Source organism: Peromyscus maniculatus, chromosome 6, assembly GCF_049852395.1.
Source record: "Peromyscus maniculatus bairdii isolate BWxNUB_F1_BW_parent chromosome 6, HU_Pman_BW_mat_3.1, whole genome shotgun sequence".
NCBI lineage: Eukaryota > Metazoa > Chordata > Mammalia > Rodentia > Cricetidae > Peromyscus > Peromyscus maniculatus.
The window spans coordinates 112,621,682-112,646,476 of NC_134857.1; the positions used below are offsets into that span (position 1 = coordinate 112,621,682).

General features: G+C 45.5%; 1 protein-coding gene and 1 long non-coding RNA gene across 6 annotated transcripts in view; one reads left to right on the plus strand and one right to left on the minus strand.

The window, feature by feature from the left end:
* Positions 1 to 4,411, minus strand: part of Npnt (nephronectin) — a 70,119-nt gene extending 65,708 nt beyond the window's left edge. The window contains exons 1-2 of one of the 4 annotated variants that reach the window (XM_006970358.4): positions 4,159 to 4,411; positions 2,279 to 2,379 (exon numbers count right to left, since the gene is read on the minus strand). In XM_006970358.4, the coding sequence (XP_006970420.1) occupies positions 2,279 to 2,379; positions 4,159 to 4,229 (172 nt within the window). In that variant the 5' untranslated portion in view covers positions 4,230 to 4,411. The remainder of the gene's footprint in view (positions 1 to 2,278; positions 2,380 to 4,158) is intronic. The other 3 variants (XM_006970356.4, XM_015992817.3, XM_006970357.4) reach the window with 3 other exon arrangements.
* Positions 4,051 to 24,795, plus strand: part of LOC107400826 (uncharacterized) — a 36,620-nt gene continuing 15,875 nt past the window's right edge. Inside the window, exon 1 of one of the 2 annotated variants that reach the window (XR_013052372.1) lies at positions 4,051 to 4,187. This is a non-coding gene — a long non-coding RNA (uncharacterized LOC107400826). Of the gene's footprint in view, positions 4,188 to 4,566; positions 4,689 to 24,795 lie in introns of those variants that run through there. The other variant, XR_006073533.2, reaches the window with a different exon arrangement.

Sequence of the window (24,795 nt, forward strand, 5' to 3'; positions counted from 1 at the left end):
AGTGTTTGCTCTGGCCAGGAAGAATTTTCAGTGCTTTACGAATGATACCTCATTTCAGTGTTACATGCAGTTAAGGTGTGTGATGCTTCAGATTGATTCCAGAGATGAAGGAAATGGAGGAAGCACAGGAGAGATGAATTATTCAACCAAGGTCACACAGCCAAGAAGGTCAAACTGGAATTTAAAACCAGGCTGTCCAGAACTACGTCCATGCTGCCCTCGGTCTTCCTGGCTCCCGAACTTTACCACGCCTCAGATGAACAGTGATGTGGGAAAGACAATCTTACATACCTTCGTAACGTGACCATTTTAATCTCCAATCTCTACACCGCACTTTCCTCCCATTCCCAGGAATAACAAACAGCAAAAGAGAACTACGGAATGTCCTGTCCCTACTTTGCATTCTTTTAGAGACAAAACGAAGGTTTGAAAATGACAGCATCTCCAATCTGCTAGGAAATGCACGGGAGGAAGAAAAGGTCTAGGAAATCTCTTGGATGATTACGTTTCATAACAACACTGTAACTTTAAAAGGCCTCTGTGCTTGTTCAGATTTAGATTTGCCAAGCCAGTGCATACTTGAGAAATTTTAATTACTTGGTACAGAAAAATAGAACAGCTCCTAGTGTTGCTGGGGGAATTCCACAGCAGGACCTTTCGAGAGAGCTCAGGAGTTTTCACCCTAGAATTCTTTCAACACACCTGGCATCGAACCTACATTCTCCTAATCTCTGCCTCCGGGGCAGGTGTGAAGGTGTGCCCGACTGCTGCCCAGGGCGCTCCGCCAGGGCATGGCTCCTTGACCTGGGTGGGGCTGGGCGACGCATGGACCGAGGGCCCTTCACTGTTCAATTGGCCGGTTTCCTGAAAGTTCCTGCAGGGAAGAAGGCAAGTGAACGCCTTCCTACAAAGAGGCTGACCCTGTTCTCATCTGGGGTGGATTTGATTCACTGCCGGGCCAAGACAGTCCATGCTCGCCTTTCTCCTTGGTAATTCAGTCTGGTGGCTCGTCAGCCAGCATGCCTGACAGCCTCTGACTGACAGTATTTCTAACACTGTCATGTATTTGGTAGAAGGCTACATCCTACCTGGGACCAGTCCTGTTTTGGACCATCTTCTCTCTGAAACAACACTGAGTTGACTAACCGGTGAAAGCAGGCCTATATTGGCTGGTCCTTTCATGTACTAGAAACCAGAAACTCCATCTCTCTTTAGCAGGAGGCAATGCCCCAAATGAGCAAGGGGCCAGTGCTTATAAGCCACAGGAAACAAAACGTTAGTCCTCTTCACCTGCCTGTCCCCAGAGACAACAGCCTGAATGTCCATTGATCAACCTGTGACAATCACTCTCCTTCCTCAACAAAGTTAAACATCTGAGTGTTCTTGATCATAGCTGATGGAAGTCTTCATCTTCCTGATTCCTCACACGGCCAGTCCATATCTAGGCCAGGCTCCTCCACTGCCCTCTAACCTCACCCATCCTTCTCTATGATAGCCCCTGCCTGACAAGATGTCCCAGTGTGAAGCCCAGCTCAGTTCCTATCATCTTACCAGATGTTGTGCTCAAAAGATGCCTCAGAAAGCTGCTTGATCATTGGGGGTGGGATGGGTCTGTTTTTGGACTTGATTAATTATGGAATTTACAAATGATGTTTTCCATGACTCTACTGGTTGGCCCATGTAGACAATGTCAGTCCAACTTCTCTTCCTAAAAAAGGACTTGCAAATGGCAAGCGTGCCACCGTACACAATAGTTCTGGTGAAGATTTTACAGGCACTCTTAAGTTCCGAGTTTATTTAGTGTAAATATCGTCTAGACTCATTATCTCACCTTCATCTCAGAGCTTGGAGCAAAGGAAGAAAGGGCCTGATAAGAACCCTGGAGTGGAAGAAGCTGAGTACAAAAGCTTAAATGAGTAGCACAGGGCTGCAGAGATGGCGGTTAAACGGGCTGCTCTTCCAGAAGACCCGGGTTCAATCCCCAACACCCACATGGTGCACAGACATACATGCAAGCTAAACATCGGCACACACACACACAAAAATAATAAAATAAAAACTGGACAGCGTGCTAGGTGGCTCTCTGTGACTGGTAAAGCTGGCACCGTAACCCAGGCGCTTTCGGTTGGAAAGGGGCAGGATAAGGATTTGGGTCAGAATCTGCACAGCCAAGACTTGCTCAGCAATGGCCAACCCTCCTAGGTGCAGAGTCAAGTCGAGAGCCATGACAGAAAGATACACTCCCCAGGGCACTGGAGCCTCCAGACCTGATACTCACGTTGACACTGTCCCCAGGACTGGCGAGCCCAGCCCCAGCAGCAGTCAATCCTCCCACCATAACGGCAGAGGCCAATCGAAGATACTATTTGCCTGGGCCACCTACCAAACAAACAAACAAAAAATGAAAAATAAATAAAGACACTCGAGATTTACAATATTTTTCTCTTTGTTTTATTTACAACGATATACTTAAACCACACTCAGCCCTTTTCTACAAACTCCTTACTTACTATCTGTAGGAATCCGAGGATAAGACACCTTCCCGAGTTCTTCAATGATCTAATTTCTAATTGTTAAGTTTAATGTACTCACACCCAGCACACAGGAGTAGGATGCAGAAAAGTGCCAGTTGAAACCAAGACCTCTCAGGCCACAATTCACCGGGTGGTTTCTGAAAGGTTGAAATAAAAGTCCCCAGACTCACAGCTGCTGGAGTGGGGGTGTGGTGGGCAGGTTTGATGCTCCATACACTGATGCACCCATACATACACTGATGCACCATACTCTGAAAAGCATTGCATTAACAGAAGGTCTGCCAAAGCAGAGAGAATTTCTGCTCAGTATAAAGGGCAGATAAGGGAGTGGGCAAGAGGAGCGGGTTATTCACAAATCAAATGCAGCAAAGCTCTTTTCCATACAGCTGCCCTCTCCCATCAAGTGTCCTTGTGTAAGCTGTCTGCATCAGCAATTCATATTATTCCCCTCTTTAATGTAAAGTACTCCCAAAGAGACTGCAAGTTTAAGGCGCAGATCCTGTGCATCAGATAGCATTGAACGTGCGATGTTACCTTGTTTAGAGTCACACCGTGACCAGACTGTCTTCCTTCTGTACATCTAAATAGGCTGTTTTGGACGCCTTTTTAAAAGCTTTTATACATTACAAGTGTGTGTGCTTCTTATAAATGTGTGTGTCCCACAGCAAAGCACCACGAATTCAAATGTGGGCAAAGAATTGATTTTGAAAACAAAAAGGACTTAGCCCCTGACTGCTTCCCACGTTTCCTTAAACTCTTTATCTTTTCAATTCATCTTCTCGTTACCCTCAGGCCCAGAGTACAAAACAACCCCTAACTTTCTATTTCCTCGGACCAGGTGGTGAACAAGGAGAGCAGCCGCCTTCTCTCTTCCGCGCTCCGTGGCTTCCCCTCCGGTCCCCTCCAGGGACAGGAAAGCCAATCAATCCTGGAATTGATTCGTTCCAAGATTGCAGGTAAAACAGGTGCGGCATCTTCAAGGCAGCTGAGGCACAGGCACTGAGGGGTGGAGGGGCAGGGGTGGGTGGTGGTGGGAGCCAGCGGGGAACCTGTCCAGCTGAGGCCTTCAGCGGGGACTCGGGGGAGCGACCCTCACGCAGAGCCGGGGATCTCAGAGGAAAGCGCGTGCGGGCAGCCTCGGGAGGACACGCTGAGTGACAGAAGAGACCCAGCTCGAGGTTGCTGGGACCTGTCAGAGCACGCATCAGTCAGGCCCGCCAGGTCTGAGCGGTGCCGCGTGGACACACACACACACACACACACACACACACACACACACACACACACACACACACACACACAGCGTCCCCTCTCAGTCCTCATGTTAAGCTCCTGTCCCCTCCAGAAACCAAGAGGGGAGCTCGCGGGTGCCCCTCGTTCCCGAGTCCCGTCCTCGCCGCCACCCTTTGCTTGGTCACCTGCAAGTTTCACCCCTCCGGACACAGTCCACTACCCCGAGCACTGGCCACGGGCTGCAGGGACGCCCCAACTGGCCACCTGTGTCCCTGCGCCGGCTCGCGCTCACCGCATACGGGGCACGAGCCTCTGGCTCCCCAGCCCGGAGCGGGGTTGCGCGATCGGAGGTCCCTGCGGGCAGGAGAGGGCGCCGGGGACCCGGTCTCACCTCCCATCGAAGTTGGCGGCCGCCTGCAGGTAGAGCGAGGACGCGAGCACCGCCGCCAGGAGCACAGCCATGCCGGCGGGCCAGGGCGCGGGGCGCTCGGGGCGCTCGGGGCTGCGGGGAGCTGTGCGTCCCGGGGTCTCCCGGTCGCCTTCGGCGTGGCACCCGCAGCGGCTGGGACGCACAGGGCGCGGCGCGCAGCCGGGCAGGTCTGCGGCGGGCTGGCAGAGCCCCTCCGGCTGCCTCCCGGCGAGGGGAGGTGCTGCGGCGGGAGCCGCGCCGCCCGCGGGGAGGGGCGAGGCGGGAGGGGGACGCGCCGCGCAGCCCAGCCGCCCTCCCTGTCCCGCCGGCCTCGTGCCCTGGGCGCGCGCCGGGGCTCGCCCCTCCCTTGGGCCCCCGCGGATGGGGCCGCTCAGGGGCGGGGACGCCGCGTGCGAGCAGCGTCGGCCACGAGTGGCCCTTGCCCCGGGGCTGCGGGAAAAGTTGCGAGCACAGCCTGGAAGAGGGCGAGCTTGGGGAACCTGCCTGAAAGGGTGAGCCCGAGGAAAACCGCGGGAGACTGGGGTGGGGATTGGAGTCGGGGGGGGGGGAGGTGTACGCACTCTGCCAGGGTCCCCCAGACAGGTGGGGGCTCCCCAGACAGGTGGGCTGCAGGGGAGAACCCAAGCTTTCTGCACCGACACGGGAGAGGTTCTTGGACTGATTCACGAAGGCAGACTCAGATTGCTTCTCGTGCAGAGCTGGCACAGCCCTGAAAAGAAGTGTCTGGCTCTCAGGTCGGGGTTTGAAAAAGAAACGTGCTGACTGTTCCTGTCTCCCCCAACTCGGCTCTGCGCAACCGGTGGGTAGGGCAGGTGCCCTCCCACCCCCTAGAGGAAGGGCAGTTACCACTTAGGCGACTTGTGGTGGCTAGTCTTGAGGGGACCTCTGTGGAACCCTTTGAAGTAGTTACTGCTCTATTGTTGCGGAGTTGAAAGCATTATATACCTAAGACTGCTCATGTGAAAATACACGATTGTCCTAAAATATACGTTTAAAATATACGTTAACTTGAGTCATTCCTCTCCTCAAATCATACCACAATGGCTGTCCTGTCCCTCTCTTCTCAGTCCATGGTCTCTGGACTTTGGCACCCTCTAGGCATGCCCTCACATTAAGGAGGTTGTCTGTACAGCTCACTGTCTCGCTCCCTTAGGCTGTTCAAAAATCACCGGAGGAGCCAAACAGGAATACTATTTAAAACTCTTACCTTTACCCTCAGGTTTCTCTTCCCACTGTACTTTGCCCTTCCCCCACCCTGCTGGTCTTCTGTCTGACTGTGTAAATGGTCTCTATGTCTTCTTTCTGCTATAGTGTCAACCCTAGAAGAATAGCTGTCTTTCTTCGGTGCCTACAACATTGCCCGGCACGTAGTAGGTGCTTATAAATGTTAAAAGTACTTGCTAATAAGTGTCACTGCATACTCATCTTTTTGAGGTTTCTGCTACTTCAAATCGCTAATGGAAAGTCCTGTGGCAGGGTGGCTGCACTCTCCTGATTTATCAGTGTTTGTAAAAACAGGAATTTTCTGCAAGAAAAGGAAAACTAATGGTTCCGACTTCAATGCCTCTTTGATTTCCAAGTTGTTTTCTGTTAACAAAACACGTTTCTATTTTAATCTCAGAAAACATCCATGCCAGTTCAGGCTGAGGACGTTGTTTTAGGCAGGCAGCTTGGTGTCATCCATTTCGGATGAGTCCAAAAAATGTAAGAGTCAAAATACTTTTTTCTGCAGAAAATCAAACTTGTGTGAATGTGATGCAGGCTTGCTTCCAGGCCCCACTGGCCGCTCCTTAGGTGTTCTCGCTGCTTATTGGCTCTGTGCTGGGTTCCTGAAGAAGTTCCATCAACACAGTGGGTATTTGAGTTAGCCCTACAGGCTAGAAAATAAATTCAGAAGGGAAGGAGAATGATGGATGGATATAAGATGGATGGCTGCACACTCTCTGACATAGATCTTTTTTGGCCAGGAAAACGCTCCATCTTCCTTCACTTGAACACTCTCCAGTTACACTTTTGAGTCCATGCTTAGCTGATAACCAAACATGTATTTCTGATTTTTTTTTCTTGTCTCCGGTGGTATAGACTTCTGTAATATTACATGTCTCCAACAGTAGCTCTTGGTGAATTGTGTTGTAATTACCTCTCTGCCACCTCTGGTCTCTCTAGCCAATAGGAAGTCAAAGTTAATACTTACGGCACTACATCCTGGCTGCTCAGCACACCGACTGGCACCAGGCTTAAGTAGGTTGGGTTGGATTGACAGGTGTACCGCCTGGTGGACTTCAGCTTCTGCCTTGAGTGAGTAGTAATTATATCAGTCTGTTGAACCACGGCTGGAGGAGACTAACGGATTTCCAAGGTGTCTCGGGTCATTGTGTTACACTTAATGAACACCAGTGATTTAAAAAAAAAGTCATGGAACTCCTCCTACTTCATTATCTCAATCGTTTTTGTTTTTCCAGGGTTGGAGAGAAGTCCAAGGTTTCATGCACGCCAGGCAAGCACTCCACCCTTGAGTTGCATCTTCCGCTCCACTGTTTCAGCCTTAAAACACACAGCACAGATGAGACCAGATGTCTTGCTTTTAGCGATCACTGCACTTGACCAGTAAGACAAACTGTGCGCTCGGTTTCCTAACACATAATGACACCTTACAAGGAGCGATCCCAATTTTCTCACATCCAAATCAGCATCTGCTATTGGTGGCGCGGTGATCGAAAGAACTAATTAGAATCAAATATCTAACTTCCCACATTCAGCAATTACAAGGGCCTAATGATTTAGTCCTTCCACTTCGACAAATAATCATCCAGAGACCACAGTCATTTTTAGGTGCCAAGATTTCAGCCGGAGACAAGGTTAAGCCTTGCCCTGAGCGTTTATGTTCCAGTGAAGGAGCAGAGGAGGGCGTGAGGTGAGGAGGATAACGGAAGGCTGAGGAGTATGGTTTTACTTACAGGGCTTTGGGAACCACTGGAGAGGTGGGTTCTGAACAGACTCAGAGAGAGGCATAAGAGGATAAGGATGGGTGTCCACATCAAGGGCAGAGCAGGATGACTTCTCTTTTCTCCATCAATGTCTGAAGTGACTTCTTATAGTGTCATGGAAACCACTGAACAGACTACCACTCCCCGTCCCCAGCGGGTGTAGGGTGGTGCCACAGGCACGGGGTTGACTGATGTGACAAGGCCTGTGAAGAGAACACACAGCTGGCTGCCGCTGCATAGCCATCTTCACCCCGGAACAACTAAGAACTCTGTGGCTGTTCTGGCAATGGAAGCAGAGCCTTAGTCAGGCAGTCTGGCCAGCTCGCTTCCCTTGGAAGATCCACTTTGCCCATAACCACTCGTAGCCACATCAGAGATTACTGTTAGCGTGTATGCCCCCATTAGGGACTACCCGTCACCCACAACTCTTCCTTTCAGCTGGCCTGGGTTTGAAGGTTTTTTGAGCCTATGTTGCTTTAAGGAGTTCAAAGAGACAGACATTTCCAGGCCAGACTTGTGGTTTCTGTGGCAACTAGGCTTCTTTAAACCCCATAAGCTTGTGGTCTAGTTGCTCCCAGTCCATTGCTTGGGCAGATAACCACAACTGACATCTGTTCTAGGCCTAGCCCCTAAGGCTTAGTTCTCTGTTTCCTTCTAGTCATCTGTGGGAGGCCTGCTTCCGCCTTTTCCAGGGTTCCTATGAGGAGGAGAGTGGGATAAGAAAATATGAGATAGCATGATAGACCAAGGCAATGAGAAGAAAGACAGAAACACAGGATAGCTTTGGGAAGACTTGGTTCAATACCCAACAGCCCCTTCTGTCTCTTCAAAAGGGCTTTTTATAACAATACCAAGAGGCTTGGCAAAAGACCTTCCCCCATGCTAGGTCAAAGCACACCATACAGTCAAGTGTAGACCCTTCCCAGTACCTGGTAACCGCACCCGTCGTCAATCCATCCCCTTATGCAGCCCTGCTGAGTAAAGCAAGCTCAGATTCTTAGACCCTGAATAATTTGGGCCTCCATATCTCTACCTTCCTCTGTCATCTTTACAAAGGCCACCTTAAAGCCAGCAAAAATGCAAAAGCTGTTTGGAAGGACAATACCCTTATTTTGACCATGCCTTTATCTCTATGAACATTTGGGGCAGAAAAGTAACTTCAATATCACAAGCCCTGAACATCGAGATAGTCCCATTTCCTTCTGTTTCTGCATATAAACCAAGCAGTTTTTAGTTGTACTTTCTTCTATTACCTTACTAAAAGCAGTAAGGAACTGAGAAATATACTAACAACCTCATTTTTTTTTTACATCTGCATTTGATACATCTGTACATTGATCTGGTGGAAGAGAGAGTCTGCTCCACAGAGTTGTCAATTGGCCTCCATACGTGTGCAACAGCATGTCTGAATACACATAATAATAACAAAGTAGTTTAAAGACATCGACATCCAAACATGGTAGAAAAAAACTCTCCCATGTGCATCTCATCTAAGATATAAATACCAACGCTGAAGCCCTGAACAGTGGTTATTAGCAATTATAATCTAGGGCATATCTAAAGAATCCATTCCAAGCAAGTTAATACCAGTTTCCTGTAGGACTCAGTGAGCAAACTTCTTTCTTCTGCATGAGAATTTGAACTATGTTAACGTTCTAGCTCCTTTCCCCTATCAGCCAGAAAAGGTAGCACGAGACTTATATTGCTGGTAAAAATGGCTGTCACATAAGTAAACTGTATTCATGGAGAAACAGACACACTGAGTAGTAAACCATAGCATTAGGTACCGTTTACAAGACTTTTCTGTGTTGTCCTCGGAGGGCCCTGGACAACACCTAAGATGTTGTCTCGGAGATGCCAGACAGGATAAGGTGATTATCATGTTCAGGCAGTTACATTTCGCACCTGAACTCTTCTGCTGTGTGAGCTGTTTGCTGAAGAAGAGCATTACCTGCCCCTGTGTGGGCAAAGTGTGGCCCCACCCTTTATCCTTCAGAGAAGGCAGGTGCCAGATGTGGTCATGATCGTGTTGTGGCTCAGTTGTTTACTTACACCTCAGGAGAACTCCTGAGCACATGATACATCCTATGTCAGCACCATGGAGACCTCATTAAAAAAAAAAAAACTTATTGGCAGAATAGATATGGATTTGACCGTGATGGAATCATATCACAAACTAAAAGCAAGAATACTGTATAGTGGTGAAGTACTGGGAAAATTCTTATCCCTGTTAAGAAAAAGATCTGCTTTAATTCTGGAAACATTTGATACAATTAGATTTAAAAAACAAAAAACAAAAACCCATGATGTTTTGAAGGCATGAAGACTTTCTCTTATTTGAAAAAAAACAAAAACGACATTATATATCTGAACAAAATGAGTTAGTTTCAGATCTTCTGTAAGGGCTGGAGAGAAGGCTCAGCAGTTAAGAGGACTTAATGTTCTTTCAGAGAACTGAGTTCTATTCCCAGCACCCATATCTGGTGGCTCACAACCACTGATGCCAACTCCAGTGCCAGGACTCCAGTGCCCTCTTCTGACCCTGAAGGCAACTGTGCACACACAGCATACACAGTATAAACTCATACACAGACACAGACACACACACACACACACACACACACACACAGATACACACACACAAATACATATATATTTAAAAGAATCTTAAATAAAATAAATCTATTGTAGTTTGATGTTATGGTGCATACCTGTAATCCTCATGACTGAAGAGACTGAGGCAGGAGAATTCCTTGAGTGGGGGCAGGCAACGTAATGAGAACCCTTTTCAAAACAAAAAATTACAGAAAAAAAACAATATTCTATAAGCTAGTTATAAAACTTGGTAATTTAAATGTATATACATATATAAACATTAAAATGTAATGAAACCATTAACATTTAATAATTCAAACTTTTATGTTAGTGTTCTCCTTACAAACAAAAGTATCACTCTTTTAGCTAATATAACACACGAGGGAAGAAAGGCTTCAGGCACAGTTATTTAAATTCTATGTATTTCTCATCCATTTTCAGATAATTTTGCAGAGGAAAATGGAAGGCTTTATTGATAGCCTTTGGATTCTATTTGAATTTAGCTGGAAGAATTGAAATGGCTAGGAACACCAAACAACAAATTGCAAATCAGTTTCCAGATTCTGCAGTATAACTAATAGTTATATTTAGTTTCCTGCTCTTTGATCTCTTTTTGTGCTACAGATATTTTTCCCTCACAAATTTTAAAGAAATTTTGATTCATCTTTTTTACTTATAAAAATGTAAAGATTGTTCCATGTTTATAAGATGTATTTAGTATCACAAAACCAAGAATGGTGGTGCCGGTTACCTTCTGTGACACACTATCCTCAGACCCACAGTAAAAATCCTTTTCACTAATGCAAAGTTCAGTGCAAGCTGGACAGGTCTCCCGAACATTGCTCTGCAAGGCTACTATGCAGGAATCTGAGTTTCTTATGGCTCTCCTACCTTTGAAATAAACTTTTCTATCCTCTGTTATAGTTGTGTTAATTGTCAACATAGCAACATTTAGATTATCTGGGAGATGGGCTTCTGGGCATGCCCGTGACGGATTTTCTTGATTACATTAATCGAGGTGGGAAAATCCATCCACCATGGGTGGTACCATTTCCAGGCTAGGATTACAAACTATATAAATGGAGAAGGGAGCTGAGCAGAAGCCTGTATTCTTGGTTTTTGCTTCCTGATTGTGGATGTCACAGGACCAGTTTCTTTGCACCCCTAACGACTTGATTTTGCCATCATGATGGCCTATACCATTGAATTTGGAGCCAGAAGAAACCCTTCATCCCTACATTGTTATTTTCAAGGTGTTTTATCACAGCAGCAGGAAAAGAAAGTACAGCATCCCCCTCAATTCATCTTATTTTACCTTGCCCTGCAGATGGAAAGATAAATGGACCAGGGATATATCAGAAATCAGAGATAGTTTTATGTTGGGTCGCAGACTAGCTGAGACTTGACAGAATTGCTGAAGGCATCAGAGCTTGCCAAGCAGTGTTTGTCGGAAGGTCAGAATGAAAAAAAAAAAAATAAGAAGACAGTAAATGTTAATAGATGCCAAGGAGAAGGCAGAGCCATGCAGTGCCTGCCATTTTTCTTCATCAAAGAAAATGGAGCATCTTCATATTGGAGAGTAGGGAAAGTGTAAAGTGAGTCATAAATTTTACAACTCATTTTCTACAAAGGGATTGAATTACAGAATGTGATGGCCTGACTTTCTCTGAGGCAGTATATATCTAAGTTGATAGTGTAATTAACATCAAGCTTAAATGTCGATAGTCTCAGAAGAATGAACACAAATCTCGGATGGAAGTATTTCAAGGAAGATGTTGTCATCAAATGTTACCCTGCTATGGCTGCCATTACACACGGAGAATTTTTAGCACACCACAGTTTCATTCTTAGGTATATATGATCAAAGCAAGCTCATTCTGATTCCCTAAAGGAAGCTTTCTTACTCTGCTCTTCCCTTTGGAATGCATGAAGAGAAGGGCAGTCAGCACTCAAGAGGAATTAGAGCTGGAAACTGAAGAGTCTCAGGAACTAGCATTTCCACGCCCCCAGCCCCCCATCTGGGGCTACACATTCTTATACCTGTGTTTTGTTTTTTTTGTTGTTGTTGTTTTCTATTTATCCTTTATCCAGATCCAATCTGCAGACTAGCTGTCTGAATACCCTTGTAGGCATGGCCCAGTCACTCTCATTCCTCTGGACCTTGGATGCATGTCTAGTCATGTTACAACCCAAAAGAAGCTCCAGTTCTCAAGAGAAAAATATTCAGCCTTGCCTGGCACATGGGCAGGTGCCCATCTTTTGCCTGATGAGAGAGGATTGGAATTAATTGGTATTACTATGGAAAGGACTCAACTCTGAGGCTATTTTTGGGAAGAAAAAGGTCTCCAAAATAGAACTGGAGATAAACCTCAACATCTGTCCACAGTGCTGTGATCTGGACACTGTGTTTCAGTGTTGGAGAAATCTCAGAAAAACTTCCATAACTACAGCAGACAAGTTCACATACAGGGCACTGGTGAAAACTGGACATATTAAGAGGGACACTTGCTGTATGTGTGAACTGTTCACACAGTGAGTTATTGAAAATGTTTATTTTATGTAAATGTGTGTGTGGGCCTAAATGTATCTGTGTCTGTGCACCACATGAGTGTCCGGTGCCCAAGGAGGCAAGAAGAGGGCATAAGGTCCCTCTTATGTTACAAGTAGTTGTGACCCACTGTGTGGGTAATGTGAACTGAACCCAGGTCTTCTGTAAGAGTGGCAAGCACTCTTAACTGCTGAGCCATCTCCAGCCCCACCAAGTTTTAAGTTCATAAATCTCTTTTCACTAATTATGTGAAGTTGTAATGCATTTGAATGTTACACAAAGGTTTTCAGGTCAAATGCTGATTAAATTTTGTATTTAAAACCACAAGATGCGACACATTTGGTGGAGAATATTCCATTCATACTCAATGCTGGGGACAATGGTCAAACACTGACTTTGTTTGTTTTTATTTTAATTAACTTACTTATTAAGTGGTGCTGCTCACAGGGTCCTGTGTCTGTAGAGGTCAGAGGGCAATTTGCAGGAATCTGTTCTCTCTTTCTACCTTAATGGTCCAGGGATCAAACTTATATCACCAGGCTTTGGGGCAGGTGCCTTTACCCACTTAGCCATGTTGTCATCCCTCAACCCATGATTTTAACCCAAAATTCCTCTTTATTGTGACATAGCTTAATGGAGGCAATGTGGAAAATCTCAGAACTCTCCTTGGAGAGACCGTTTTACATTCTTTCTATGATACCTGATAGGTTTTTTTGTATCCCTGGTTGTAGGTGTCTCCACTGTGTAGTAAGCCAATTTGAGCTTAAAGGAGCAGGTTTAATCTGAGCAACCTGGGTGGCTCTCGGGAAAGGGAGCAGGAGAGAAATCACACAGCCATTCCAAAGGGGGTGGTTTAAATACGCTTCAGGGGCATAGGGTGATATGTGCCCCAAGGTGGGTTCTTGCTATGGTAAACTTTTGTGAAGGGCCACCACTTTAGAACTGGGATTTTTGTGGTTTCTCAGAGAGGGTGGGGTTTGGAGGGGAGGAGTCGGGTGAGCTGTAGGTGCAGGACAATGACGCATCATCCACAAACTGGGTGGAACTTGACTTTTATAAGTTTCTCTGAGAGGGCAGGGTTTGGAGTTGCAGGAATGGGGCTTTCTCAGCGGAGCTATTGCAGCCAAACATCCCAACCTTCTAGGATATATGGGTGCCGATTCAAGTCTGGCTACTTTCTGTTGGCATGGGATGATGTGGGGAGGGGGAGTCAGGAGCCAGTGGGCTCAGCAGGAGCTATGAGTGAAGAAGCATCCGGTTAACTGTCATGACTTCAGGAATCTGTTTCTTGAAGAAGCAGAGAAGGTGAGTTGCTAGGAGGAAAAAATAAATTATTAACACAGGCCCTATGAGTGAGGCGAGCCATGGGAAGAGTGAAGATTGCCAGAAAAATGGAATGGAGATGTGCCCTCGTTGTACAGAAGAGGTAAGGGTGAATGAGCCAGACACAAGAGCAGACATGCCCTTCATTGGGACATTTTGGAAGACTGGAGGGTGGAGGGTCCCAGTTGCTGGACAGACCATTTATCTCGAATAGATGCCTGCTTGAGCCTGGAGAGGGCAGTACCAGCACTGATGTCCCAGGAGCTTGTGGGTAATGGCACACCAAATCCAGGGGTGGAGTGTTCAAGGAGTACCTGAGCCACCACATCTGCTGTTTCTCTGGAAGTAGGAGATGCCTCTATCCATTCTGTAAAGGTATCAACAAGAGTTACAAGCTAACAGAGCTTTTTCTGATGGACATGTGGGTGAAGTCAGTCTGCTAGTCCTTGCCTGGTTGCTGTCTTCAGAGCTGGTTCAGGGGCTGGCATATCTGGAGGGGCCCCTCAGGCTGGCCTTGGCACATGTCTGGCAGGAGGAGTGGACCTGTAAAGCACGGGCTTGAAGATGGGTGGAGTCAAAGAGGGGCTCTAGAGACTGGCATTAGTTTCCACCAGGCCAGATTTCTTGGTACAGTAGCAGAACTCTTTCCCCAGGAACATGCAGGTGTCTGTGAAACAGCTGGAACAGATTCACACCTTGGTGTCATAGCAAAGGCCATGGCTTTGGGTTCAAAGGCATGAACATTTTCTTAGGGCCTGGTTTTAGCCCGATGAAACACACCTTCAAGTCTGTACTTAGAAGACAACCAGAGGAAATTTACTGAACCATAGAGGTTGAATGAGCGGAGGAGTAGGAGGAACAGAGTTGAAGACACATGCAGGCTTCCATACCACCTTCAGTGCTAACCTGTTTCAGAGACGGGGGAGTCAGCAAGAACGAGCAGCCACCGATTGTTGAACTGTTACCAGCACCATGCTTTTCAGGAACAGTATGGCAGAGTTTTGCCACAAGTAGCTGGAGACAATACAATAAGGCTCTATTCTGTCCTATTAGAGTCATAAAGAAACTAGAAGTTGGGACCAGTAGAATCCACAGAAATTTAAGAACTTCTGAAAACTGTTTGTAGTTAGTACTCTTTTTATCAAAACTCCATTTATCAGTGCTAAGACTCTGGAGCCTGTTTGTCCTTTACTATGAAGCCTGTGAACAAGGCAAACCTGTTTGTAATTTTAACAAGAAACTTACCTAATGAACTAATGAGTTACCAAGGTGGTTCTAGCCTTGGGAGGTTGTGTGTGTGTGGGGGGGAGCTTTAAACTGGTAAATCTATCAGTGCCCTAGTCATCAAACACCATCAGATCTGAGAAGGATAAATTTTTCCAAGTAAGCAGAAGGGACAGGAGCGAACTGGCCACCTAGGCAGCTACCCTAGGTTCCTCCATGGTCATTGGGGACAGGAGTCCCAGGGCAGTGTCAGTCTTCAGCTGCCAGCCCCAGAATATCTGACAGATTTTCCTGTGGAGTAAGAATTTGGGGATACTGGCCTACCTTGTCTTGGCAAAGGAGGCAGTCAATTCCCCAGTGTCCTGCTTGTTCACAGTCTGGACAGGGTCTTGGCAGCAGTTAAGGAGCAAGGCAGTTTTCTGCTCTGTGGCTGGCTCTGCTACATTTAAAACAAGCTCCAAGTGGAAGTTCTTTTGCAGGCACCCATCCTCCTTGGAGGAGATAGGGGCTTCTGACAGGAACTGGCATGTCTCTATCATGAGAAGCTTTTTTATTAAATACCATATTCTCAGATCTCTGAAGCATTTGAGGATCAAGGGATCATTATCTGTTAGGTATAAGCAGTTTAGTATCTCAAGAAGGCAAAACCAGTTTTAACATTGTAAACAATTTAGTGTTTCTAAAATCAATACCAAGGGGATTATTCTTAACTTGCAAAATCTGGCTGCCAGCAAGATACATCCCTGTTCATGAATGTATGGAGGTTCAGATTTAATACCTCAGAAAACTAGCATTGTTATAAATCCTATCTTTCATAAACCTTGCTTTTTAGGATAGGACAGGAATTACCGTACGGCCATCTATCCTAATCCAAAATATCTTGGAGACCTGATGTCTCCTTGGTGGGCCCACTCCATGTGGTCACCTTTTCTCAAGATGGTGGTGAAGTCACATGACCTCCCTCTTCTCCAACCTTAGTCAAAATGGTGTCTGCCCATGTGGCTGTACTTAATTAAGGTGGTGGTAGACCATGTGATGTTTTCCACAGCAGTTCCAGTTTGGAGTTAGATCTTTTAAGTTAACGTTTCGTTACATATTTTTAACCATACTCATTCCTTACTGTTTGTTTTTTAATTAGGAAGAACAGCATAAAATAACTTTCTCTGTCATTAAATCAGATTCAGTGGCCAGAAATCCCAGAGGTAAATTCTGAGCCCAGGCAGCTAGTTATAATAGCAACAACTGAGCTATTAACAGGATAGACGAAACATGTAAATCCAGGCATTCAAAAAAGCAAGCATGCAGTGGCCACATACATTCACACATCCAACTGAGCCTGCAATAATTCTAGGTGACTCCCATGTCCACAAGGAAACATACAGGCACAGATCTATCCATCCATACAAAAGAGACAGGGCTTTTATAACAACAAGGCAAACAGAACTTTCCATGGGAAACAGACTTTGTTACCAGTGATTTAGATTTTTAAACCATGTCACATGAGCAACTTAAAAATCCTGAAGTAAGAGTTTACAGTACAAAGCGGCATATAAGAAACCATAGGAATAAAAGACTTTTTTAGGAGTGAGGAAGTTGAGAGTGGAAATGAGCTGCAGGACTGCATGTGGAAACTGAGGGACAGCCAAGTGGGTCTGCAGTCTGACTGCAAGGTGAGAGAAAGCCAGGAAGGAGGAGAAGACAAGGGAGGTATCCATGTGGGTCTGCAGGCCACAAGAGCCAGAGCCATGCGGAAAATACAGCGCACTAGAGCTTAAGCTGTGTGTCCCCCAGGCTGCTGGCAGAGGGGAGCAGGCAGGAGAGATGGCCACGTGGGTGCAGTGTGCTGCAGGAGCCAGACAAGCACACATGTGTCCACGTGGAAAGTGACGAAGGGCAGAGGGAAAGAAAGAACGGCCATCGGGGAGCTAAGACATGAGAGATGAACAGTAGACAAATGAACAGGGGGGTGTGGGGTGGGGGCGGATTGCGGAGCCCAAAAGTCCTGGATGAGGGAGCTCACATCATCTGTAAATAAGTAAATGAAAACAAAAGCTTATGTACCAACCAGGGCTATATAGTAAGACTTAACTCAAAAAACAAAGTAAGTTGGGCCGTGGTGGCGCATACATTCAACGATGGTGTAAGAGCCCCAGTTTGGATAAATTTGCAGCAGCCACCCCAGGGGTGACCAAGGATAGGGTTTAGACAGCATTGCCCATTTCCAAGCCTGTACTGGAGACCAAAGACTAGGGTGAGGCACCACTCCCCCACCCCCACTACCCCCATCACAATACCCTGAGGTCGAGTGGTGGGGGTGGAGGCAGCCTTTGGAAAGGATGTCTCCTCACACAAAGACAGCCTTTGCTCCAGACACGGATTGGGCTTGCCCTGGCATGGTCATGGCTTGGCAGGGTCTCCTGGGGATTGGACGAGGTCCTTAACCTTTTATTGGCTTTTGGTTTGGAAATGGGTGACTTACCAAGCCAAAAGTCGGTCCAGTGTGGTGGAGGGGGCATGAGGGGTAAGAGGGAGGAGAATGGCCACCTATGAGGGAGTACGTACCATGTGTGTCTTTCTGAGTCTGGGTTACCTCACTCAGGATGATATTTTCTAGTTCCATCCATTTGCCTGCAAACCTCATGATGTCATTGTTTTTCTCTGCTGAGTAGTACTCCATTATGTATATGTACCACGTTTTATTTATCCATTCTTCAGTTGAAGGGCATCTAGGTTGTTTCCAGGTTCTGGCTATTACAAACCATGCTGCTATGAACATAGCTGAGCATATGCCCTTGTGGTATGATTGAGCATTCCTTGGGTATATGCCCAAGAGTGGTATAGCTGGGTCTTGAGGGAGGTTGATTCCCAATTTTCTAAGAAAGCACCATATTGACTTCCAAAGTGGCTGTACAAGTTTGCATTCCCACCAACAGTATAGGAGTGTTTCCCTTGCTCCACATCCTCTCCAGCATAAGCTGTCTCCAGTGTTTTTGATCTTAGCCATTCTGACAGGTGTAAGATGGTATCCCAGAGTCATTTTGATTTGCATTTCCCTGATGATTAAGGATGTTGAGCAATTCCTTAAATGTCTTTCGGCCATTTGAGCTTCTGTTGAGAATTCTCTGTTTGGCTCTATAGCCCATTTTTTAATTGGACTTTGGTTATTTTGATGTTTAATTTCTTGAGTTCTTTATATATTCTAGCTATCAGCCCTCTGTCAGATGTGGGATTGGTGAAGATCTTTTCCCATTCTGTAGGCTGTCATTTTTGTCTTATTGACCATGTCCTTTGCCCTACAAAAGCTTTTCAGTTTCAAGAGGTCCCATTTATTGTTTCTCTCAGTGTCTGTGCTACTGGTGTTATATTTAGGAAGTGATCTCGGGTGCCAATGCATTCAAGACTACTTCCTACTTTCTCTTCTATCAGGTTTAGAGTAACTGGATTTATGTTGAGGCCTTTAATCCACTTGGACTTAAGTTTTGAGGATAACCAGACTGCAACTCACAACTCCAGGGAGGCTGCCTAGTAAAGAGGACCCTAAGAAAGACACAGGGATCGCTCAGTGTCAGAGAAATGAATGAGATCTACATGAACAAGCTGGGGGGTGAGAGGAGAGGGTAATGGAAGGCAAGGGTGGTGGGAAGCAAGCTTAGGGGAGCAGGAGGTCCCAGTTGGATCAGGAACAGAGTGGGAGAACAAGGAAAGAGACACCATGATAAATGAAGACCCCATGGGAATAGGAAGAAGCAGAATGCTAGAGAGATCCCCAGAAATCCACAAAGATATCTCCACTATAGACTACTGGCAATGGTTGAGAGAGTGCCTGAGTTGACCTACTCTGACAATCGGATGGCAGAACACCCTAACTGTCATGACAGAACTCTCATCCAGTGACTGATGGAAGCAGATGCAGAGATCCATGGCCAAACCCCAGGTGGAGCTTCAGGAGTCCAACTGGCGAGAGAGAGGAGGGATTATATGAGCAAGCAATATCGAGACCATGATTAGAAAAAGCACAGGGACAAATAGCTAAACTAGTGGACACACATGAACTGTGAACCAATAGCTGAGGAGCCCCCATGGAACTGGACCAGGCCCTCTGGATAAGTGAGACAGTTGATGAGCTTGAACTGTTTAGGAGGCCCCCAGGCAGTGGGACCGGGGCCTGTCCTTGGTGCATGAGCTGGCTTTTTGGAATCTAGTGCCTATGCTGAGACACTTTGCTCAGCCTGGGTGAAGGGAGGAGGGGACTGGACCTGCCTCAACTGAGTGAAGGGAGGAGGGGACTGGACCTGCCTCAACTGAATCTACCAGGCTGGGCTGAATCCCCAGGGGACACCTTACCTTGGAGGAAGTGGGAATAGGGGGTGGATTGGGGGGGAAAAGATGGGGGATGGGAGGAGGGAGGACAGAGTAATCAGTGGCTGATATGTAAAATTAAATTAATTATAAAATAAAAATATTCATAAAAAAGAGGGAGAGTGGCTTCCCATGTGGTTACAGGAAAGACTCACCTCTTCCTCAGGCCTGTCCTGCTCCACTGTGGAGGCCTCAGTTGAGTCAAGGCATGTGGGCAGCTGGCTTGACTAGCACTTCCCAGGGCCACCTCTTCAGGATCACAATTCATCTCTGGAACAAAGCGTTTCATTGAAATAACATTTTCTAATGAATAAATAAAACTTAATTAATCAAATTGGATTTTTTTAAAAACTAAAGTTGAATCATTTCACCTTGTCTAATAAATCATACAATGTTAAATCTTGAAAACATTAAGATGTGTGCATGAATTTTTAAAATAAATGGTTGCTTATCATATTATAGCAGGGAAATAGTTTGTGTAAGCATATAGTTGGAAACACTTTCTGAAAGTTTTAAACCCAAGTTCTATAGAAGGTATCTCAGATACGGTTCAAAATTAATCTTACCTGTTATTTGTCTTTGCTTTTTATCTTTGAAGCATGTGTGATTGATCTGTCTGGAGTCCAGTTTCAATGGCCTTGTGTCACCACAGAAGTGATTTGTGTTTGCATCCTTCAAATGTCCATGAATTACTTAGTGGCTGCCATTTTCAGCCAAAGCCAAAGAAAATTGTTTTTTATGTTGTCCTCATGCTTGAGGATGTCTATTCTCTATTCAACTGTGGTTCCTTATGAAAGACATATTTTTCCAGGGAGGGCTAAATAGAGATCAGACTGAACAGTAACACTAGTCATAAACTCCCCCAACCTTTACTTGTAGAGAGGAAAAGGGAATTGGGGACTTGAGCACAACTTGTAGTTCATTTTCAGGAAAGCATCGCTGCTGGTAATTGAGCATCTTCCCTGGGTTTCAGCGGAGTCAGCAGAGGGATCTGAGACCCAGTGAGGTCCAGCGACTCACCCCAGTCGCCAGCCAAGAAGAAGCAGAGTCTGCAGGGAGAAGGAAATGTGTGTCCGAATTAGTGGTAACACAAGTCTACGGAAATACTTCATTCTGAGGTGTGTGTACATGCTGGCATGGTGGAGTGGTAGAAATGTCTTTATTCTATCCTTAAAAAGCTGCATTCTCTGTAATACTATGACAATCCACTTTCTTCTGTAAAAGAGAGAAAATAGCTAGTAATAAATTGGCGAGAGAGCCTTATGCAGGAACCTCCACTAAGGGCTGAGTTAGTAATGCTAACATGGACTCATAGGCATGGTAGTGTGATCACATCAAACTCACGAAGACCTCTGCATATTCTTCTGTGGGTGACAGTGCTGGGAAGGTCTGCTAAAAGGAACATTGTTTAACACTTTGGGGTTCTGCGGGGTTCTTACTGGAGAAAGAAGCCTTGACAGTCACTTACAGCCAACTGACTAGGTAAAAAGTGAGAGCTGGGCCTGTGGAGATTGCTCAGTGCTTACAAGTGTTGATGGCACAAGAGGACTCCCACTGAATCAAGCTAGGTAGCTAGGGTCTCCTTGTTTATGAGCTCTGAGTTCAGCCGAGGGAGCCTGCCCCAGTCAACAAGGTAGGGAGTGACAGAGGAAGACTCTCAACACTAACTGGGCTCCACACTCAGTGCATACCCCCACACAGACACCAGCACACACACTTTTTCTTATGCGTACACATAAGAAAAAGTAGTGAGTGCTAAGAATGGGCCCAGGAGCATCTGTGCCTCAGATCATCTCTCAACTGACATGTGATGACTTAAGTCTATCAAGACTGGAAAGTCATGCTCAAAGCATTCCAGGTATGACCAGAGGATGGCATTGTCCTTCCTGGTCCTTCTCTGAGCCTAGCTCCAGGACTTCCAGTTACTTGTTTTAAAGGGAATTCCCTTAGAGACAAGGGGTAGACACCTTTCATTAGTTGGGCAAAACTGGACCCGAAGATGAGACACTGATGTAGAAGATGTATGAGTAAATTTGCACAAATGTTTTCCTTAAAATCTAACAAAAGAAATATTTCTGCCGGGCGGTGGTTGGGCACGCCTTTAATCCCAGCACTCGGGAGGCAGAGGCAGGCAAATCTCTGTGAGTTCGAGGCCAGCCTGGGCTACCAAGTGAGTTCCAGGAAAGGCGCAAAGCTACACAGGGAAACCCTGTCTCAAAAAAAAAAAAAAAAAAAAAAAAAACCGAAAAAAAAAAAAGAAATATTTCTAAGGCTGATAAATCTGTGATATTCACATTTATGATTTAAAGCAGAGAGGCTATTTAGTTAGAAATCTCAGTAAGCTTATTATGGTTATTTAATGTATATCCCTAAATGTTTATATGCACAAATGGGACAGAAAATATAGGCAAAAAAACTCAGGAAAAACAAGAATTCCTTTATTTGTCCTCAAACTATGACTTTTTTTAGTTAGTTAGGGTTTCACATAACCCAGTCCAGGTTGACATCAGGCTTGCTTGCTTGCTGCATTGGTTCAAGGGTGACCTTGATCTTCTGATTGGCCTACCTCTACCTCCAGAGTGCTGGGAGGATGAGCACGTGCCACCATACTGCCTCCAGTACTGGAAATTTAACTTAAGGAATCATGAAAGCTAGGCAAGCACTCTGCCAACTGAGCTAAAGCCCTAGATCAGATGATTGATGTAAAGTGTTTTTATAACTATTGAATATGTGTATGTGCGGGATGTATGTGTTCCAGCACACAAGCCATGGCTTTATGTGTGTAAAGGTGAGAGAAGAACTTTGGTAGTTGGTTCTAGCTTTCCACCTTTACAAGGGTGCCAGGGATTGAACTTGGGTCACTGGGCCCACATGGCAGGCACCTTTACCCACTGAACCATTTTGCCAAACTCAGATCATTAGTTTTTTTTTTTTGTTTTTTTTTTTTTGGTTTTTCGAGACAGGGTTTCTCTGTGTAGCTTTGCGCCTTTCCTGGAGCTCACTTGGTAGCCCAGGCTGGCCTCGAACTCACAGAGATCCGCCTGGCTCTGCCTCCCGAGTGCTGGGATTAAAGGCGTGCGCCACCAACGCCCGGCCCAGATCATTAGTTTTTGAAATTCTCTATTTTGTTCAAATGTTTGTTCCAACAAATCTTAGGTGGGGAATAATGACAAAGTCCCTTTTATGAAGACATCTGTGGTGGTATGTGCAAAGGAATTAGACGAGTGAAGACCTGGAAAATGTCATAGTAACAAAGTGGGCCGAACTCTGAGAAAGACACCGTTTTTCGTGATGGGTGTCAGGGTGGCACCATAAGTCAGTACTGTGGTTCTCATTCATTTCCTATTCGGAAATGTTCTCAATGGAGGCTGTGTTAGGAGTGCCTTTCAGATATGCTGTTAATCCCAGTGCTTCTCTTTGTCGTCACTTCCAGTCAGAACCAGGACACCTGCTCTGTGAGGGTGCCCTTTTCCCGTGCTGTGGTGACAGATGCCAGCTTTTGTTCCGTTCCTAAAACCCATCTCGGGGAATCAAGATGCCCAAGACAGGAGAGCTCTCAGGGGAAATGAGGAGCAAACAGATGCCTTAAGATAACACGTCCCGGGGATGCTGGACAAGCATGCTCTGAATGAGGTTTAGGACCCTTCTTGTGGGTCCATAGCTGTCCACTGATGTTAGCAGTCTGGCTCCTACACAAAGACAGGGCCTTTCCTGGCTCAGGTTCCGCGGCTCTGCCGTCCATCTTCTCATTCCAGTCAATGACTCTACCAGGTAGAGATAGCTACTGACTCACAGTCTTAGTCGGTGGAGCCAACTCTTCCCTCATCGCTACTTTAGACAGAAACTCAGGGACACAAAGAGATCACTGTAAGTCACAAGGGACACTAACACTCCCCACCTACAAACTTAGTAGTGAAAGGAATTTCGCATTTACAATGTTTGAGAGGTAAAAGTACCCATGAACAGTTCACTTGAAGCAAACAAAAATCCAATAGTAAAACTCAAAAATAGCAGCTGCCTGTAATCCAACTTGGGAGGCTGAGGGCAGAAGCATCATGAGTTGGCAGCCAGTTGGGCTGTGTAGTGAGCAACTCTGTCCTAAAAAACCAAACTGCCCAGATAGTCTAAATGATAGAACATGTGGCTATTGACATTAAAATAGCTATAAGCCATGGGCTATGTGTTTAGGAAGTTATTTGAATATGATGTCCCTTGTGTTTTCTTCAATTAATTATGCCAGTTATTCAGAAATTCTATTTGTAAAAAATTTTAATTATTTGCTGTACCATTTTACTGCTTTACTATTTATTTTATATGTATGCATGTTTTGCCTGCATGTATGTCTGTGCACCACGTGCACACATAGTGCCCTCAGAGGCCAGATTCAGGCACAGGATCCCCCAGAACTGGAGTTGTAAATGGTTGTAAAATTCTGTGTGGATGATGGAAATTGAACCTCAGTCCTCTGGAAAAGCATCCAGTGCTCTTAACCACCGAGTCATCTCTCTAGCCCTGCTTTGTCATTTTAAAAGTGTTGTTTATATACAGTATAAAAAATTAAAGTAGAGGCTGGAGCGACGGCTCAGTGCTTAGGAGCACTTGCTGTTCTTGCAGAGAACTGGAGTTCTGTGTCTAGCACCCATGTTGAGTAACTGACAGTTGTCTATAACTCCAGTTCCAGGGGGATCTGATGCCTCTGGCCTCTGTAAGTACACATGTGTACACACATACATGCGCGCGCATACACACACACACACACACACACACACACACACACACACACACACACAATTTAAAGTAAACAATGAAAATGACACAAGGGAAGTTAATTATATTCTTCCTTGTGCACCCTGGGTCCCACTCTCTAGAAGTAAATATACCAATTGTGTACTATGTCCTGTATGAGTTAGTGTACATGAAATTCACGTTTGGACTCAGCCTCCACTCAAAGTGTGTCCACAAGTCCATGTTTCATTGTCAGAGAGTGGCCACATAACTGTAGACAGGACATTTTCAAGTGAAAGATTTCTAAGCAGGAAGGAAAGGGAAATGAGATACAATCAACACAAACATCCTTCACCTTCCCAGAGGTCCAGCAAGATAAGTCAATAGTCATTGGTTATGCAAACACCAATTGTTGCCTCAATATTAACCATTCCTTACTATCTGCTCAGAAATTAAGAGTGCACATACTTACAGATGTATATATGCACCTCTGCATATTCATGCATACTTGCCTAACTGGCAAATATTGTTCAGACAAATGTAGTATTAAATGCATAATGATTGCCAAACAGTAAGTTCTTCACCATTGCTTATTATTATGATTAGTCTTTGAGACGGTATATTTTTAAAATGAGGATTATTTCCCAACAGATAATAAATTTTGCTTTATCGGTATCTTTGAAACCAATGCCATCATACTCTTGAAGAGATTACTACAGAGTTTTTTTGAAAAGATATAAGAATTATTGTGGGTTGAAGCAAATTCCATTTAAACATAGTGAAACGATTCTGGAAATAACAGCTAGGTGAATAAATGTTTACTTTCTGATGAATATC